Source organism: Littorina saxatilis, linkage group LG2 (assembly GCF_037325665.1).
Source record: "Littorina saxatilis isolate snail1 linkage group LG2, US_GU_Lsax_2.0, whole genome shotgun sequence".
Lineage (NCBI taxonomy): Eukaryota > Metazoa > Mollusca > Gastropoda > Littorinimorpha > Littorinidae > Littorina > Littorina saxatilis.
This window is the reverse complement of record NC_090246.1, coordinates 76191462-76212033: the sequence shown is the minus strand read 5'-3', so window position 1 is coordinate 76212033 and position 20572 is coordinate 76191462. Positions and strand designations below refer to the sequence as shown.

General features: G+C 40.5%; 1 protein-coding gene across 1 annotated transcript in view; it reads left to right on the top strand.

Annotated features, from left to right (window-relative positions):
• LOC138959746 (voltage-dependent T-type calcium channel subunit alpha-1G-like) overlaps positions 1-20572 on the top strand; it is a 78036-nt gene that overhangs the window by 36816 nt on the left and 20648 nt on the right. The window contains exons 12-24 of the mRNA XM_070331354.1: positions 1511-1666; positions 2026-2197; positions 3019-3296; positions 3732-3979; positions 7228-7573; positions 8176-8264; positions 8641-8764; positions 10007-10075; positions 10551-10735; positions 11386-11512; positions 12004-12132; positions 13891-13980; positions 15263-15455. Coding sequence (XP_070187455.1) covers positions 1511-1666; positions 2026-2197; positions 3019-3296; positions 3732-3979; positions 7228-7573; positions 8176-8264; positions 8641-8764; positions 10007-10075; positions 10551-10735; positions 11386-11512; positions 12004-12132; positions 13891-13980; positions 15263-15455 — 2206 coding nt within the window. The remainder of the gene's footprint in view (positions 1-1510; positions 1667-2025; positions 2198-3018; positions 3297-3731; positions 3980-7227; positions 7574-8175; positions 8265-8640; positions 8765-10006; positions 10076-10550; positions 10736-11385; positions 11513-12003; positions 12133-13890; positions 13981-15262; positions 15456-20572) is intronic.

The window sequence follows — 20572 nt, the reverse complement described above, 5'->3', positions numbered from 1 at the left end:
ACCTTTATTATCAAAATTAAAATCAAACGCTTAAAAAGCAAAAGCTAACAGGACGTGGCATTCTCTTTGCGTCTTTTGTTTTTACATTAAACAAAAATTCAGACTTTATTAGTTTTAAAAGAAGGAGTTTGACGTCATCATTTTACTGCAAGCTGCATTTTGTAGTATTAGCCTTTTGATTGGCCAATTCTGAGTAACTCAATACTCTACAGCAGTTGTGTAGCTAGATAGATAGATACCTGTCTTACCATTGAAATTCTTTTGTATGCTTTGAGTTGTGTCTTCAGAGTAGCATTGTTCTACATTTGTTTAACATAAAGTCAGAAGACCTGTAATCTATTGGTAGTGAAGAATAGTTTAAGTGCAGTGAATTGTAGCTGATGCTGTGATGTGTATTGTCGTAATTGTGTGAACTTTGTATTGTAAAAGTTATATATCATCTCAGTTTGCAACAATAACAAAAAGCAGGACGAATAATAATTGAATCTCATGAAATCCCTTTTTTCATAAGACATTCTCAGCCGTTTGAACTCTAACGCTATATTATAATAAGGAGAATACTTTACTACTATTTATGATAAGCTAACACTAGTACTGCCAATGAACAAATCATATTTGAACCGCAGTATTACGCCGTAGCTATCCATAACAACACAACAGAAAACACAAAAGGAACCAGTGTTTCGTTATTTCTTTGCCAATATTTCGTCAGTTGTTGATAGATGATTTCTTCTTTTTTGTTTAGCAATATATACTCAACAAAGTTAGTGTGTACATATCAAACTACACGAAAACAGTAACAGTAACTTTAATGATGCAGCTTATCTGCGGTTTTCGTGAATGTCTTAATTATTTAGAAGTAAAGCAACATGTTCATTTTGAGTTTATGTAAATGTTGCCAAGGCACCAAGCATTTATATTTTGATAACCATAGCGTAAAATACATTATTCCTTGTTTGTTGACTGAAACTTACGGGAACATTCCGTCTCGTGAAAGCGATCATGTTCCCTACAGCAGATCTGTTCTGGCTGATACACAAGATAAGAGCATCCTACACAAAAGTCAAAAGTCGACAGCTTGGCTGCACTCTGTGCACAATGGATTTTTGTTTGTTAAATCAAATTTGCGAAAAAAATCTTTGTCGATCTGCTAAGTGGATTCAGCACACACAAAGATCCTAACCAGCACAGAATTCAGCCACGTCGTTCATTTTGTTGCGTCTAACCATAAGTGAAAGGATGCAATTATATAATGTAAAAGCTCATGGAGATCTGTGGTGGTTAACCACAACACTTGACACCGGGTGGGTGGGGGCTTGGCGTTGGGTTCTGCTAATATTGCTTTAGTATTCTTAGACAAGAGAGCACAATCCACCCTCCAGCCCCCACCCACCCCATGGCAAGTGCCTGCGAGGTGAACATGATCGTGTACGCGGGAAGGAAAGTCCCTATGAAAAAGGCCCTGGAGGCTTGTCCATGGGTGACTAAGACAGTGTCCACTTTGGCCCAGGTGCTGACACAAGAGGACTGGAACACAGTTTTATACAACGGGATGCACCACACCTCCAACTGGGCTTCCCTCTACTTCATCGCCCTGATGACCTTCGGCAACTACGTCCTCTTTAACCTCCTCGTTGCCATCCTGGTCGAGGGCTTCTCTACCGAAGTAAGATAGGCGTGTGTGTGTGTGGGGGGGGGGGGGGTAGGGGTCGTTAAAGCTTGTTTAATGTCCCTACAACCAATATGGCTATTTGGGACCGATGCAAGTCTGTTTCCTTTTTTGGTTTACATGGTGATTTCGCGGTTTTTTAAACTAGTTTTATTTAGGTCTATTGCAGTACAAGTGTAGAATATTCTAAAAAGGTCATGTCTTTTCACATTTGTTACTTCAAATATTGTGGTTATTTTTAATCTTGCTCTCCTTTAAAGTGTGTGTGCTGTGGATGGAGGAGGAGGGTTGGAGGGAGTGGGAGCAGGGTAGTGATGTGTATATATTAATATATCCGGGTTGGTTCATGTTTCTAGGATGAAGATAAGAAGAAAGAGAAGCAGAAGGAGCAGGAGGATTTTGAGAAACAAGAAAAAGAGAAAGAACGGATACGACTAGCTGAGAACAACAACATTGGAGATGTGCACAAGGAACAGAACAAGATCACTGCCTCGGACTCCCTAGACCTGAAGAACAACAAAGAGAAAGGTATTGGCTTGTTGCAAGGTTATACTGTGGGAATTAGTAGTGCATGTGTCAACCATATAACTAACATTTTGTAAAACGCAAACAAAAGTAGAATAGAGCGGGGAAAAAACAAACTTCTTGTATTTCCCTATTAATCTTAACCACTGATCTGAACAAACCTTTAAGCCGGTATGGTTTGTTGTGAGCATTAATATTCAGGTGGAAAGTAGTACATAGAGCACAAACCAATTTAAGAATAGAAGAAAACAAGCAGGAATCTACATCAGAACGGAAAGTCTAACAAATGATACTGTGTGCGAAGAGTACCAAGTCGATATTGTAATTCGCAGTTTTGGCAAAAGGCAAAAAGGTTATGCTCAGATGCCAAATCGCAAACGAATGCTGCCCTTTTTGCTTCTAAGTAGGTGTGTTTTGCTTGAGGTTGGAACAACATTTATGTCGTTTGAATTACTGTGATACATATATCAAAGTAATCAAGCTATACGGTACGAACCTCAGCACAGAATCCTTGTTGTTTTTCACAAAACAGAGAAGAAAATGTACGAAGTGGGCTGTATTTGCACAACGCAAATAAATAAAATAAGACTTGATAAGAAAACGTTAATATCTATTGTCTTGTTTATATACAAATGGCAAATTGTCTCTAAGCACCGCTTGGTCTTACTTTGGAAACAAAAAATGAAGGCCAACAATAGTAAAGGTTAAGAACCATAAACGATACAAAAACATGAAGGTAAACGGACATTATTGATAGCCAAAGGCGAACAAACTGTTTGCCCTCAATGCGACGATGTTTAACAATTCCTTATTTGGCACCACAGAAAAGAAGATGCTAGCACTGCCTCCACCCGTGTCCATCACTACCTCCAATGAAAACCAAGGCACGCAGCAGAGCGCAACCCTGGAACATCAGAGCTCGCTGGACGGGCCTGTTAACCCTCCGATCATCACACACACCGCCGCCACGCCCATGGGGACGCCCATGGCCACGCCTCAAGGCTCGCCCAACGAGAGCGCCCTCAAGGACAGCAACAAGCTGACCGTGTCCGTCAACATGAACCGCAGTTCGCTGTCTGTTGAGACCGGTGACAGGTCCTCTGTGAGTTGCAGGAATTTTTCAATCCATTTTACAACTTTACTTTATTGCTGAAAAATTCCTTTAGGTTCAAAAACCCCGCCCCCTCTCTATTTTATTGTTTAGAGCCTCTGTAAATGTACCTCCCTATTTTTAGATTCGCTTCGTTTTAAAGGCGTGGTTTTGGGGGGTCTTGAATGTGCTTTACTGAAGAGCTTCTAATCCTTGCAAGATGGCATGGAAGAATTAAACCTTTGCGGTTTTGATTATATTCCTCAACTTTTGTCTTTTTATATATCGAGGAGTCAACGCTTTACTGAACTAATTTTTATTTTGTTATTGTCTCATTATAATGTGTAAGTCCGTCCACTACAAAGACTGGTCGACGTACTTCTGAATGTGGCAATAATTAGATGTTCTCGTATTTGGATTCTTAATGGCTTCATTTCATTCTGGTAGGCAAGCTTGAGTTACAGAGGGTCCCCTCGACCCTCCCCACGTCTGTACCGCTCCAGTAGCAGGGGCAGTCAGCGGAGCAGCTGGCGTCTCAAGAACCGACGTCGTAACGGCGATAAGACCAGCCTCGTTGTCGACAGCTTTTCCGACAGTGCCGACGATGTGGACGACGATGCGTTCTCCTCCAGCCAGAACTCGCAGTCTCCTACTTTGTACAGCCCAGGCGTGTCGCCTGGAATTGTCAACCAAAGGTGTTATTGATATTTTGTTGTTGCTTTATTTACTTTTTAGTTTGCTTTACTATGTAGCCTTAGGTAGTTAATAGTGTTCGGTATTAGTTGTATTACATTAGACAAACAGAAATGGTCACTAGATAACCCTACTAGAGTAGTCTTCAGAATAGTTTCGCTTTCTTACAAAAAAACCAAGAGGCGAAGCCTTCAAGGCTCACGTAAGAAATCGACAAACAGTAACACAAGCTCAATCACTCCGTCACACATACACACACACAGTAAGCATAGGTGACACGGTGCAAGAGTGCGAGACACTAGATCTAGATCTGTCTGTCTGTAGCCTACTTACGGGACACGACTGCCAGATGGCCAGATCGACACTGTGCTTTCGACACGCTGTGCAGATTAACCTGTAGGAAATCTCCTTTGGTATCTTCTTTATCTATTTTTCTGGAGCTACGAAACCGAACAATGTGAAATCGTCTTCTCCGAATCGGCGAACTGCAGCTCGGTGATAACTGTATCTATACCACAATCCTTCACGCGATCTGACCTAACCTTGACCCCTGACCTGGTCTACATACCACACACGACACAAACCAGTCAGCTGTTTTTACCCCCCCAAAACCCCCCACCACCCGTTTTCTTTGGATACACACTGTAACTACATACGTGCCGACAAAATGTTGATCATTGCTTCAATACTTTGAAGCTGTTGCTTGAATAATAACCAGGTAAAATTAGTATTTTAGTGTTCAGTCAAATGTTAAAGTTTCTACCACAGACATACATACATACGCACGCACGCACGCACGCACGCACGCACAGACAGACAAAAGTTAGCATCGCATAGGCTACACTTACGTGAGCCAAAAAGGGTCATTATTTTCTCCCATCTTCATAAAAACTTTTATTTTTCCCGTGTTATACTTGACAAACCTTCTTTGCTGCTACTTACATACGTTATATATAGTTTTTCTTTGGCTTCATCTTTTGGTGGAAGTAACTCATATTGCATGCAAAGCTTGCCATACCTGGCAACTCCTGTTCCTGCCGCTGAAACGTTCTCGGTATGAATGGCTTGGAAAGTAAACACATTGAAGTTACGATTTTGGTTTCGTTTGGTTTCATGTACACTGTATAGTACCGTTTAGAAAACAGGCAATAGAACAGTTGCGACGGTTCTAATATGCATGTGCTTCTGAGGCACTAGTTATGAGTAATATCTGAGCACCAGCATGCCATTTTCTGTTGATTACTTTTGCTGGCTGTTTGTACACGAATCTTGCTATGAGCGCTGTTCTCAATCATACGTCCTCCCTTCCTTTCCAGCTGCGTCACCTATTATTTCAGGTAATTTGGTCTATTGTGCATGTATTGAAGTGTTTGTTTTTTTAATCATCCAGCCGGATATTAAATCACAATGTTCATTTTTTCCATCCTGATCCACCTACCAACTCGACTATCCTGTCCCCTCTGTCCTGCTTTGCTTTCTCTTACAAGTATATCCTCAGCTTCCTTCCTTTCAACTGGCATAAACGTTTATATTATTCCCAAATGCTTCTTTTTTTCGTGCATCTTTTCTGTCTCTGCCCACCTTCCATATTGATACGCAAATGTGCGATTTTCAGTACTTTTCAAAACACAAGATAAAGTATTGAGGTGCTCTTTATTAAATCAATTGCAGTTCAAAAGGGTAGGTTTAGCTTTGCTATTTTCGTAAATTTAGTTTTTTTTAAAGTGAGATTTCAGAATCCAATGTCTTATTAATCCGCCCCCCCCCCCCCCCCTACCAGTTCCGCTATTACGTACTCTGTTTTGTTTACCTATCTTCCTGTGTGATAACCTGTTTTGCTTCGTTCAAAGCCTTATGATAACTTTTTACAAAGCCTTTCTGCTCAGACTGATCACAACGTTTTTCCTGTTTTTCCTCAATGTTTTCCGAGCCTTTCTGAAAAGATCACACCAGTATTATGTTGATTCTTTCGTGTTTTTATCCCTTATATTTCAACGTTTCCCTTTTTGAATGTATTTGTAAAACGTTTCAAAATTTCTTTTGGCTCCCGGAAACTGAAATCCATGAGAGGTCGAAAATTAAAACAAAATGAAAAACATAAAAGTTAAATAATAGCTGCCTTATTGTAATGTAAAGATTGTTTGTCTAACTTGTGCTTTAAAAAATGAGTTTGAGCGTACATAGCTGTTGGGACAGCCATTACTTTGGATAAAACCCTCAGGCGCAAAGTAATAAAGGGAATAAAACACAAACGTCACATATTTTCCAAACGCCAGTCAGAGCCATTTGGGTTTCATTCTTTCATGTTTTGCAAATTTACGTTAGGTGCTGTTTTTCTTTATGTGTGGGTAAACTTTCATTTGTAATTTGTACAAAAATCCCTTTTTGCAATTTACTTGTGCCTTGGTGTCGTTCTCTTGCGTTTAATGTATTTCAATCATCAATATTTCTGTGACCATCTTGCAAGTTTTTGATTCAACTTTTAATTCATGTAATTTAGGGTCTTGGCAGAAGTGAAGGACAAAATGTAATTCTTAATTCTGTAAGGTATACTTTTATGATTCTTCGTAATTGATTTACAATGTCTGTGCGTAAAGGACGTTCTAAATCTCTGACTGGGTATCCAATATTTTGTTTGCTGTACTAATTTAATATCTTTCTTCTTTTCCTCCTTTTCTTTGTGTGACTTGATTAAGTCTTTTGTTTCATTGTTGGCAACAGTGTACGTTGCTTGACCAAAAGATGTCAAACAGGTAGTACGTAAATGTTCTTCTTTGAATAAACTTTGTGGCTGAATGAATAATTTGTTTCTTTGGTGTTTGCTGCCGGGACATTTTAATAAAACCTTACCAAACAAATCTGAGGAAATTGAAAGTTTTAATTTATGATCAAGGAGCAGGCATGGATGGCTGTCCAGCTGACCTGGCATTTCTCCTTTAACCGCACAATTTAAAGCGTATTGGATCTAGGATAACAAAACAAGACATGCCTCATGTAACCATATTAACCAAATTAATATACAAAAGTGTACACAGAAAATTACTCTGAAATATTTTAGAACTTATAGATAATCAACGAAAGCCATGCAAAATGTGGGTAACAGTTTAGCACACTATCATTTACACAAAAAGGGGTTCTTAGATAGTGTATAGAGCTTATTGACAAACAGTTAGTCATGCATAATGTATATGACATGTGGCACAAAAACAATGTACTCATTTCTACCCCCACCTTTTCCCGATCACAACAGCGACTGCAACGGACACCTGCCGTTGAACAACCAGAGAACTCTCAGCCCCCAGAACTCGGTGAAGGGGCACCGCACTCTGACGCCCAAGAACTCAATCAAGAGCAACCATAGTGGCTGGAGCCGCAACAACTCTATCACCTCTGGTCGCAGCATCTGCAACTCCTTTGAACTGAGCCGCCAGAACTCGTTCACCAGCCACAGGACACTCAACTCCCTGGGGAGCGGTGCCTCCAAGGAGGAGCATGCCAGGACCAAGAACCTGCTGGACCTTCCCGATGTCAAGGTAGCTCTAGATCGGGACGAAGGAGAAGAGGATGAGGAGGACCCTGACGCCATTGATGAAACGGTTAGTGAAGGTGCTCAGTGAATCATGATAGTTTGAAGGTTTATAGACTGTGTTGTCCACCATCATGAAAACTTGTGTAACTTAGCATTGTTATGGTCACGTCAAATAAGCATCTGCTTGAGTTCGTGTCCTTGCTGCATTTTTGGTCAATTGTTTCATGTCATATATTTTGAATAAAATTGTGTTTAAACCAAAGGTTTATAGAACAGAAAGGTTTTATCCCCTGAAAACCCAGCTGACTGCCTTAATGGAGAAACGAACAGATACAAAATAGCTCACTCGTTCAAAACCAAAGCGTACGAGTGAGGCGCAAACCATTAACGGTGAATAAGAAGAAAGGTTTTAAACCCTGCTAAACAATAAAACATGAGTGAGGGGAGGAAACAAGGCATTTACCAGCGATTCCAGCAACAGGGTTGTGCGAACGATGAAGTCCCCACATTTCATCTTAAAGTATCGTTGTTTTTATGTGAGAGCATTTCTAAAAGCTGATGCATGTGTTAATGTATCTTAAAGTTAAGCCCATGAATAAGTTCAGAATTTTTTTTCTTAAATACGAACTTAATAAAAATAAAGTAGCATTTTGCTTGTGCCTTCTGCAGGACTGGAATTGCTCCTGGTGTCCGGAACCCAAAGGGTGCTTCCTCGAGCGCCATGAGTACGCCCTCTACATCTTGCATATGGAAAACCCGTAAGCAATATTTTCTTTATATTGATAATAACTTTTACTCAATACAAGTCAGATAGTATTTTTTTTCCGAATAGCACTTTTGAAGCGGTAAAGCTTTACAACTCAGTACTACAAGGGAGAGGAATGTTTTCGCATGTAACTTATGGTCATGTGTATTTAAATAGATGTTCGATTTGTTAAACCTTGATGTTAAAGCTTTTGGACAGGGCAGACACGAATGAGTAGTTAACAGCACCATTGTTGCACGCCATGGTGACCTCGAAATAGTCGCCTAACTAGCACGGCTGTGCTGTGTTTCCTTCCATTGGTGCATGTAACAGAGTGATGTCACCTTGAACGTGTCTTCACAATACATCTGACTGTGTATGTGTTGCAGACTGCGTAAAGTATGTCATCACCTCATATCACGCCGCTGGTTTGACAATACGGTGTTGTTCTTCATCGCTTTGAACTGCATCACCCTTGCCATGGAGCGACCAGACATTCCTCCTCACAGCAATGTAAGAAACAATTGCACAGATTACATTTATATTTGTTTGATTTGTTTTGCTGTTGTTTACATTTCTTTGTGCCTGCTGTTACACCTATCGTATTAACTGTGGTTGGTTTGTTTGTTTGTTTGTCTGTTTCTTTATTTGTTTGTTTTAGTTTCCAGTAGCTTTTACTTATTTTCAAATAAACAACTGTATTCCCTGTAGTTGGCAATATGTTTGGTTTTGTGTGAGTTTCTTACACATGATTCAAAGGCTTGGTCATCATCGTTGAGTCATCAATGTTAAGTTACAGATTACATAAACGATACCCGTGTGACTGTGCAGTCATTTCACCTGTGTCAGACCAGTTTGGTTTATCTGTATTTCGTTTCATGGTGTACGTTTTATTTGGTTGAGTCCTATACCTATTGGTGTTTCAGGTTTCAGAGGAGGTAAAACGTGTGAAATGTTGATGATAGCAGGCTTTTTAGATCAGTAGAATTTGCGAACATATAGTGTGTCAAAAGAGAATGAAATAGAAAATTCTGCTGCAGTTCCCATTTCACAAACCAACAGTCCATGTAATTGCAGAAAGTTGATTATCAGATACATTAGCTGTTTTTCCAGCTTTTGAAAGTTAGTTTGATGCTTACATTTCAATACAGTGCAAACATGGCTGTGTTTGTGTGCTTCGCTGCTTGAATATGCACAGTTAAATTGTAGACTCCTGTTCGTAGAACCCCAGTAAAACTATCAATTAAAGTACATTTTAACATGTTTTCATTCACTTTCTTACTGTCTATCCATGCAGATAAAACCTGGTAGAAGATTTGCATCAGCAGTGGCGAATAGATGTTCTTGTGCATGACACTGCAGGGGCTGAATTTCTAAACATGATTGGCTGCTGTAGTCTTTTAGAAATAAAGACCTGAAATCACAGAAACAAGAGCTGGATGTAGGATTTGAATTGCTTTCTGGTTTGACAAAGTATCTCAGAGGGTTCATTTCCAACATCGTAATTTCAGCCGAGTGACAAGCAGATGCGCTGCATTTTGAAAACTTACATGACTATCCCTCTTCATCCCGTTTTCTTTTAGTTTTCTTGTCTTAATATAAATAATTAAATATTTTTTCATGATAGTCCTGAAAATGTTTTGTCGTTTGTTTGTTTTTTTAGCGTGTTCACCAATTGTAAAATGATTTGTTTAGATTAATAAGTTATCGTAAATGTTGTTGTTTCATACATTTTCAATTCCGTGTTTGTTTCAGGAGAGAACTTTTCTGACTTATGCCAACTACATGTTTACGGTGGTTTTCGCTCTGGAAATGTTCATAAAGGTACAAATTCGTGTCAGTAAGGATGAATATTTTCAAATCCATGTATCTGTGTATGATGGTGCAGTAAAAGATGGGATTGATGTTGACATGTATGCTAATCAAACGGCACATTAAGCAGCGACAGTGTGTACATTGGGCTAAAAATACACCAACCTACTTGTGTAGCATATTGCGCCTTTCTCAGTAACATCTGTTACCTCACATTGCAGTATTCATATCAGTTACGGCACATCTGCATCCATATCTTGCTGCAACTATGGACTGTTCCTTACTTGACCATTAAGAAGGTCAAACAACCATAATAATGGACCTTACACAAACCTCCAGTTGAACCACATTAAAAGAAATCCGTTCCCCCAACATTATGACAACTTGGAAATGGTAACAGAGAGCGTAGTTTCTCTATCCCACATTTGGGTTCCAGTGTTGTAGATGTACACATATAACATTCCGCTGTACGCAATGTTTACCTCAGGTGATTGCCAAGGGCATGATAGTGGGGAAACACGCCTACCTGAAGAGTGGCTGGAACGTGATGGACGGCTTCCTGGTCATCATCTCTCTCGTCGACATCCTCGTCTCCCTCACTGCTAACAGCAGTCCCCGCATCTTCGGCATACTCAGGGTCTTTAGGCTCTTGCGTACACTGCGGCCTCTCAGGTACAGTGAAGCGTCTACCTCTTTCTAATTGTAACAGGATTTCTTTTGGTATTTGAGTTTTGGAACATGCTACTGCCTCTTGACAACAGTGGATTTCTTTTTCCTTTATCCTGATTTTAACAGGTGTTTAGGTGATACCCAGGATTTTGCTCAATCTGCGACCTCCAAGACGAAGCAAAGTTTTTATGTCGTGCACACTCGAACAAAAATATGAATATTGCATATCCTCAGGCTTGTGCATACGCTGTTGTCGTTCAGATGCAGTGGGGTTGCTGAACCGTTTATGATTTAACAAGAGATAGATATTGTTACTTTACTGTTCTGTTAGCCGCCTTGGACAATCATTGCCCCCTTTTCATGAAAGAAAATAGGTGAGATTTTACGCAGTTCAGAAAATGTAAGCTATGCTATGAAGAAGTGGATACCATCCAGATTTCAGTGTACCCCAGGCAATAGTGCAACAACATCTAAACAATCTGAATATTATTGGAAGCACTTACGCTATGAAAGCTAGAGTTAAACCAATGATTTTAACTTTTGTACTCAGTTACTTTGAATGTGTTCGCGATGACTTTAAAGCTAGTTGCGTATCCCATGGTATGGACATTGTTTTCATAAATTCTAACCTGTGAGGTTTGTCGTGTACACAGAGTGATCAGCCGAGCTCCAGGTCTGAAGCTGGTGGTGCAGACTTTGCTGTCATCTCTCCGTCCCATCGGCAACATCGTCCTCATCTGCTGCACATTCTTCATCATCTTCGGCATCCTTGGCGTTCAGGTTGGTTTGCCTGTACCGTTTCGTCTTGATAGGCTATTTACCTTGCCTACTTTATACTTGTAGAGCAAGGGGCAGACTGTGCTAAATGTTCATGTTGAGGAGATACGACAACAATGAAATAGTCTTCGACTGTGAGGGGCCATTTACCCATTTTGAAAAGTAGGGCTTACTAACGCTTATTTTGTTGAGATACAACACCAAATAAGCAAAGCATTTAGCATATTTTAGAGGTTATAGGTGCAAGCAAGGCTTGCTAAATGTTTATGTCAAGAAGATACAAAACAAATGAAACGAAGACTGAGGAATTAGTTGAAATATTTTGTTTATTCAGGTTTAAGAAAAGTTATGGCATGCATGTTTAAATATGTATTTGAAAAAGTCGGAGTCGGTTATAAAGCATCAAATACCGTTTTGTCTCTCTACTGATCCTTGTCTAAGAATAGCGCTTGACTACATGTATGTATAATGTAAACTTGTGCTTGGTGTTTCAGCTGTTCAAAGGGACGTTCTTCTACTGCAAAGGGCCCAATGTGGAGAACGTTACGAATCGCACGGATTGTGAGGCGGACAAGAAGAACCTGTGGATCAACCACAAGTACAACTTTGACAACCTCGGACTGGTTAGTGCCCAGCAATATGACACATAAGATAGAAGAAAAGAAGATGGACGGAAAGGTACTCTTATCTCATGTAAAAGCCTTGACATAAAAATAGGAAGAGTAAAACATTAATGTATACTGTTCAAAAAAAGAAACGCATAGTTGCTACTTGCCAAATTTGTTTTATTTTTCGAAAAAATTAACAGAAAATCCAATATTTAGATTATTTGTTTGAAATTTGGTATGGACACAGTTGAATGCACACACAGTTCATTTGCATCTTCAAATCAATCAGTCAATCAATACGATTGGGTGCCGAGGCTGTCAAGTCAGTAGGGGGTGTGACTGCCTTGAGCAGCAACAACTGCCCGGCACCTTCTGGGCATGGACTGGATCAGATGCCGGATATCTTGCTGTGGCATGGTGTCCCACTCCTCCTGAAGTGCCTGCAATAGATCGCGGTGATGTGCCGGCGCTTCTTCTCGCCTGCGCACACGTCTGTCCAATTCATCTCAGAGGTGTTCTATCGGGTTCATGTCTGGCGACATGGATGGCCAGGGAAGCACCTGGACATGGTGGTCGGTGAGGAACTGGGTGGTGAGTCGTGCTGTGTGCGGGCGAGCGTTGTTCTGCTGGAATATGGCATCCTGGTCAGCCAGAAGAGGAAGGGCGTGTGGGCGCAGAATTTCCTCCACGTATCGCTGGGCAGTTATGCGCCCTTGGACGTTCACCAGGGTGCTCCTTCCAGCGGTATTGATCGCCCCCCACACCATGACGCCTCCACCACCATGAACGGGTGCCTCATCCACACAGTTGGGCACGTAACGTTCGTTTACTCTCCGGTAGACCCTCCTCCGTCCATCATGTCGCTGGAGCAGGAAGTAGGACTCGTCGCTGAACCACACGTGTCTCCAGTGATTCCGGACGGTCCAGCAAAGGTGCTGGTTGCCCCACTGCACTCGGTTCTGGCGATGGCGGCGGGTGAGGACAGCTCCTCTGTGAGGTCTGCGAGCTCTCAAACCAGCTTCATGCAGGCGGTTCCGCACGGTCTGGTCCGATAATCGGTGTGGCCCGGGGAGCGCCTGGACAGAAGATGAGGCCGACAGGAAACGATTCCGGAGGTGGCGGAGCCGTATGAAGCGGTCGTGAGCAGCAGTTGTCGCCCTTGGTCTTCCCGCTCGTGGCAAGTCAACAACGGAGCCAGTGGCTTGAAACCTGACCCACAGTCTACTGATGGTGCTCTGGGACACGTGGAAGTGCCTGGCGATTGCACTTTGACTTTGGCCTGCTTGTAAACGACCCAATGCAATTTGGCGGTCTTCTCTGCTCAATCGGGCCATCTTTCGTCGCTTAATTGTCGTCTGATTTCTTTGTGGCGAACAATCCGCTTTTATGGGTTTTGGAAGACATGGTGAGAGCTCAATATTCCCCGAGTTTCACGAGATTACACTGAAGCATGACGAGTGGTGATGCCAAATGAGCAATTTTGACATTGTAGCCACTGATAACGCATGCGTCACGTGCAGAGCTCACTTGTGGCAATGGACGAAAGGTCGACGACCAGATAAACATTTTCTGCAGTTTGGTGGATATCCTTGTAGCCATATAACTAAATTAACCAAATATTACAAGCTATGCGTTTCTTTTTTTGAACAGTATATTACAAATAAAATGTTAAAGGCGTATTCATACAAGCACTTGCATTGCAAAACATGTGTTGAGGAAGTAGTGAAATCATGGCAAGAAGGTGGTATTACTTTAAGTCTTTCTTATTTCCAGGCTCTGATGGCTCTATTTGTGTTGGCGTCAAAGGACGGGTGGGTGCAAATCATGTACACCGGCCTGGACGCTGTAGGTGTGGACCAGCAGGTGAGTACAAGATGCAAGAACATTTATTCAGAAGGGACTTGGGATTTTTGCAAATTTTTAACTATGTTGCATCACTTTGTTCTCTGAGCGTTTGTAGTAGTAGACTTTTATTTCCGGTGTGGATTGATAACATTGTTGTTAAACTTGACATTTTCTGTCAAAATGTTTACAATTGCAGTTGTGCAGAACTAGCCTGAATGATTTATGCTTTCAGTTTGATTCTCTGTCTCAGTCTCAGTCTCTCTGTCTTTGTCTCTCTATCTCTGTCTATGTTTCTCTCTTTCTGCCTCTGTCTCTATATGTCTCTCGGTTAGTCTCTCTCTAGATGGCTGTACTAGTCTTAACACGTGCAAGTAGCTGTCAACAATTGGCAAAGCTTTATGAATTACACAAATATGTTCTTTATTATATGTATTATGTGGAATTTATGTTGCGATTTTCCATCATCATCATCAACATCATCATCATTATCATCATCATCATCATTATCATCATCATCATCATCACTTGATCATCATCATCATCATCGTCATCAACATCTTCATCATCATCATTTACACCATATAATGATTATTAGCATTAGTGTAAACGTTGGTATCGTGTGAATTTTACTGTCGATCACTTTACATGTGTAACCTCAATTAACATGTTGCATGTTTCGCTTTCGATTTGTATGTTGCTTACTTTGTCATTTTGTTGTTTATGTTTATTTGCTTGTTTGCTTACTTGTCGATTGTTTGCTGGTTCGTTCGTTTACTTTGTTTATTTGTCATGTTGCTTTACTTGTTTATTATTTATTAGACATTTTTATTAGAAGTAAGGACCGGTTGTAAGAAAAGGCGTCGCCTTAAACCTCTATCCTTGAAAAATAAAGTTCCTTCATCATCTCTCTCTCTCTCTCTCTCTCTCTCTCTCTCTCTCTCTCTCTCTCTCTCTCTCTCTCTCTCTCTCTCTCTCTCTCTCTCTCTCTCTCTATATATATATATATCACACACACAAACACACACACACACACACACACACACACACACACACACACACACACACACACAAACGCATACACACACAAACACACACACGCACACACAGAGAAACGCACACACACACACACACACACACACACACACACACACACAAACACACACACACAAAAGTGCGCACACATCGGCACACTCTCTTTACCGAAAAATCCTAATCATCCTACACTTCTCTTCACTTCACTCACAACTACCTCTCTCTTCAACTCACACATTATTCTCTTCCCTTTCTCATCTCCACCCAGCCCAAAGAGAACTTCAACGAGTGGCGCCTCATCTACTTCATTGCCTTCCTCCTGCTCGTCGGCTTCTTCGTGCTCAACATGTTCGTGGGCGTCGTGGTGGAGAACTTCCACAAGTGTCGAGAGTCTCAGGAGAAGGAGGAGAGGGCCATGCGTGCTGCCAAGCGCCAGGGAAAGCTGGAGAAAAAACGAAAGAGTGAGCATGCCGAGGCTGCTAGCCCTGCAGAATCTGGATCGGGTTCTGGTTGGTATTGTCTGCTGAGTCTGGCATCACATTAACAAGGCTTTAATTTTAGATTTTTTAAAAATGATGAATAGAAATAGTTGATGGCAATTAATGAAAATCATGTTTAATCTTTAATCGCTCCTTTCTAGCCAGAGCTCCCGGTGGTTTACCAAAACAAAAGGAGTATAATGCGTATAAACAGTGACAATTGTTTAGGTACAACTATAACAGAAATCAACCAAGATTGGTGGGAAGGGACAAAATACAATTTCCAAAGCCCAAATATACTTCATGTGAGTATGGCTTCCATTTAAATAAAAAAAAAAGTGTATACAGTCTATGCCTTTTTTGCAAGCATGAAGTCCATCGTGTATATTACATAGAGCTTGTGAATATATCAAAAGCAAATCTGTTGCTGCAATCCATATCTGTGGCAGAGCAGCCAACAAAAAAAGTATGTTGTAATATGATAGGCTGACCCCAACTCAACCCCGTCTTCCATGATATTGTTGGGGACGAAAAAGCGTTTCCAGAGAAAAACGACATCTGACAGATGTGATAATATTGATAAAAGGTTGATAACAATATCTTGTAAAGTAGGAAACTGTAATTTATGAACTTGTTGATGGGATGTAAGTTGTTATATCATCTAAGTTTTTTTGAAATTGATAAAAATAAAAATAAAATAAAGGCATATATTATTATAATTGCATCTTTGTCTCCATAAAAGTAGTACCAAAAAGTTGTGTAGGAACCACAAAGCCATGAAGCGGTAAATATATTTCAGCAAGCCTTGTTATGTGACGATTGTATGTATTTTTATCATTTTTAGTTCATTTTTGTTCATCAATGTGTAGACTCAAAAGTAGTAACTGTTTTGCAATGAGTATTTCACGTGCACCTTATGACGTCACAGGCTAACATTTAACGACCTTTGCATTGCTTGCTTTTAAGGGGAGTATAACACATCTAACCCGTCTTCTCTTTAAGACAAATGAAGACATGTTGTTTGTAACATTTCTTTTGTCGAATCCGAAAGCATTCTCTGGGTCACAACTTTGCAAAAGAAGATGACGTTTACACAAGGAGTTTACACAAACTTCAGCTCTGTGCCTTCTCTTTTTTCCTTACACGGTATTGTGTCATTGATGCTTACTCGGGGTATCCTTTTGCATTTATCTTTACTTTTGTTTCTTTTATTCCTTCATGAGTTTCCATTGCCACATTAGTTTTATCTTGCGTTGGATAAGTCTGGTCTATTCAATATTCATCACTTTTCTTATAGAATTTTGGAGGAGATCCATTCTTTAGATATCTTCACAGCACACACAAAATACACTCTTGATTTGTTTTCATTTTTCCTGAAAATCATTTCTCTTGCTCTGCGAACGCAAGAAGAAAAAGAAGAATTTCTCTTGCTTTCCTGAATATTAATTTTCTCTCCCTTTTTTCTTTGCATTTGTCTCCTCTCTCTCTCTCTTTGTCTCTCTCTCTCTCTCACTCTCTCTCTCTCTCTCTCTTCTCTCTCTCTCTCTTTCTCTCTCTCTCTCTCTTTCTCTCTCTCTCTCTCTCTCTCTCTCTCTCTCTCTCTCTCTCTCTCTCTCTCTCTCTCTCTCTCTCTCTCTCTCTCTCTCTCTCCATCTCGAGATTTGGTCTATAAGGATTGTAAAGAAAGTATAATCATCTAGATAGTAGCAACATAGAAAAGGAAGACTGACAAAAGGAGTTTTATCCGTCAGGCACAGAAACTCGAAAGAGGAGTAGCAAAATTATTAATCTCATTTGAAAATCTGCAGTCTTTTCTACCACTTTTTATGTTGTCTTTTTCTTTGATGCACGAATTTTGTTTATAACTAGTTCATTGTGGATAGCGTTATGGTTAATCGTTTTTTAGTTGTGGGGTTTAGACTGGAGGGTTTTTTACCCCAAACTGATTCTCAACCCCCCCCCCCCCAAACCGTTCTTGTCCTCTTTTCAAGAATGTTACAGATAATTGTGGCTATCTCCAACTGAGTGTAATAACTGGATAACCACGATTTGTTCAACTCATGCCAGATATACACTTTCCTTAATGAAGAGCGAAGGAACATGTACTGTTTCACAGAATAATCCAGTAGAATCAGCGAGAAAAGAGCAATATATATTTGGAATAAACCTGTCAGTCATCGGTATATTACACGGTGGTTGATTAGGTCTTGCCATGTGTATTTTCCAAAGTACTGCATCAGAGAATCTTGCTCGCGGGCTTCGGCTTGTAGTTATAGTGCTTACACGATTCTTGAATGTTGGGTCTCTTGTAACAGCTTAAGTAGTGAAACTGAGTATCAACTTGGTGTAACTGTGTGCAGTGCTTCTGCTTTGTAGCTTTGTCGTGATAGCCAATGCGTAGCTGTTCTGCTTTGCACCTTTAGAAAAGTTTTAAAATATTGTTGTGTGATTGTGTGCGTGTCATGTTTGTACTGGTGCGTGTTTGCATGGTCATTGATTGGAAAGTTTTGGAAAGGTGACAACAACGAGAAAGGGAAACCAAACAGGCTTGCACATTGTGTCGATTACTGACATCATGTGTAATCATCCTTTCACAGTGAATCCTGGAGAAGGTCCTTGATTTCCTATTGTAACATTCGACCCGTGTTCCCCCCCCCCCCCTCCCCTGTAAGCCCATATTATTTCTAATTTCGATCCGGCTTAGATTCCTAGTGTGTTATCTGCGTCGTAAGTTGTAGAAGCTCCGCAAGGAAAAGAACACTTGGTTGCGAATTATGAAGATGTTAGAGGTGAAGATAGGGTGAATTTCGAACAAAATTCGACTGTATTCGATCAGTAGCTTTCTTCAAGTACAAGAAGAAAAAAACGTCTGTCTTATCATAACAGAATTGACGTTTTCACAAAACGTTCAACAAAACCCAGTTTGCATCATTGACCATCCCGCTGATTTACGGACATTAGTTATAATTGACCTCTTGATTTGTAGTAGTGTGGTTTCTCTATTAGCAAGCAAGTCGTTTCCAGTGTTCTGTTGTGAGTGTTGCACGACGAGCCACTGTACCAGCACTCTTTCTCTAATGTAGCTTTACAAACATATCCCTAGAACTAATCCGCACAGTCCGTCGTTGTGGTGTGTGTGTGTGTGTGTGCGTGCTAACTTGTGTTTTTGACTTTTTGCAATCATGCCAGACTCAGTATGTGAGTGTTAGTATGTACCCAGGGGGGACAATAGTGTGCGTGTATGAACTCCATTACATGTACTGTCCTCACAACAAATGATCTACCTCTTCCTTAGGTTCTGGAAGAGGATGGGGTGGAGAGTTGTGTATGTGTGTGTTTACCTTGGTGTATAAGGTAAAATTAGATGCGTTTGAGTGTGAACGCTTTTTGCCTGTCTTGTTAGTTAAGCATTGTAACCTCCAATGCTGACATCATGACCATGATGAGGCTTAACGGAGACCCTGGAAGAATTCCTTGCCACGCTGATAAGAAAATAAGAATGTGTTATGATTTCTGTAACGATGAGCCATTATAACCTTGTTATCTTGAAATGTTGTTTAACGATATTAACAGCAAATAAATAAAATGATTTCCTTGTATAATGTATATTGTATATTCTAATTCTCAGTTTGATAGACGTTTATTAAATAGAGACATATAACTTTAGACAGGATTGGGTTGTTGCTTTCCTTGGTCATCAGCGAGTTTTGGACCTATTGTCCAATAATCGTAAACGGACCTGTTAGTGCTGGTGTGTTGTTGTGAGAGTTTCTAGAATCCAAATGTAAAGTTGATGCTTACCTCACGTGTATTTTGTGATGGAAACTCTTTCTCTCCATGTGAGTGTATGTGTTTCTGTAGGTCTATGTCAGTCTATTTGAAAAGGGAAAAGTGATATCATTAGAAAGAAAAATGACGAGTGGAGTTTTTAGCAAAATGGCCTTGACAGTTCTTTTGAATGATTTCTATCATTCTCATGTCCATATTATCTTGCACGTAGCATTAGACTTACTTTTTCGCTCTTATTGTTAAGCTGCAGTTTTGCCCTGAGAGCATCTGTATTGAATACACAAGTACCATCTGAGTGTTGGATATGGCTACAATACTCTCCCTCTGTGTGAAGCATACCTAAGCTTATTTGGTTTGAGATGCGTGCATTGGCCATGTTCACACCGTTTGATCAGCTGGAGTTCTTGCACCTGTCATTAAGACATAAATACAGCGTCGCTTGACGGCTTAGCACAGGAGCATGACTATGAGGTTGTCTTTATGTAACACTGTTAACTCTGCTGCAGCTTCTTCACATACTTTTTTTTTACCAAATAATCTCCTCCAGACTCACAGTCTTACAGGGATTTTGGGGGCAGAAACCATATAAAGGCACACAAAAAAGACACTGTTAATTTTAGAGTGGGGTGCTTTGCATCAAGTCTAAAGGCTACAAAATACAGGGTGGGCCATAAAAAGTGTCCACATTTAACTTGTTAATATTTTTCCTGTAAAGGGATATTTTCTTTTCTGTTTCAGATAGAATTTGAGACAAGCATCTTAGAATTCTTTTAAAGCCTGAATGGATCGCATTCCAGTGCAGGAAAGGACCAAAATCGTTGAACTTTACTTTGCTACCAATTCTGTGGTTCTCGCCCAGCGCGCTTTTCGGAGAGAGTTCCCTGGCACACACTGTCCATGTGCGAGAACTGTGAAGCGCCTCGTGGATAAATTCAGGAACACTGGTAGTCTCGCAGATAACAATAAAGGACATAACCCTGAATTTATCCACGAGGCGCTTCACAGTTCTCGCACATGGACAGTGTGTGCCAGGGAACTCTCTCCGAAAAGCGCGCTAGGCGAGAACCACAGAATTGGTAGCAAAGTAAAGTTCAACGATTTTGGTCCTTTCCTGTACTGGAATGCGATCCATTCAGGCTTTAAAAGAATTCTAAGATGCTTGTCTCAAATTCTATCTGAAACAGAAAAGAAAATATCACTTTACAGGAAAAATATTAACAAATTAAATGTGGACACTTTTTATGGCCCACCCTGTAAATATGGTCAGTAACATAACTGGACCTTTCAAGACACTTTTTGCTGTAAAAAAA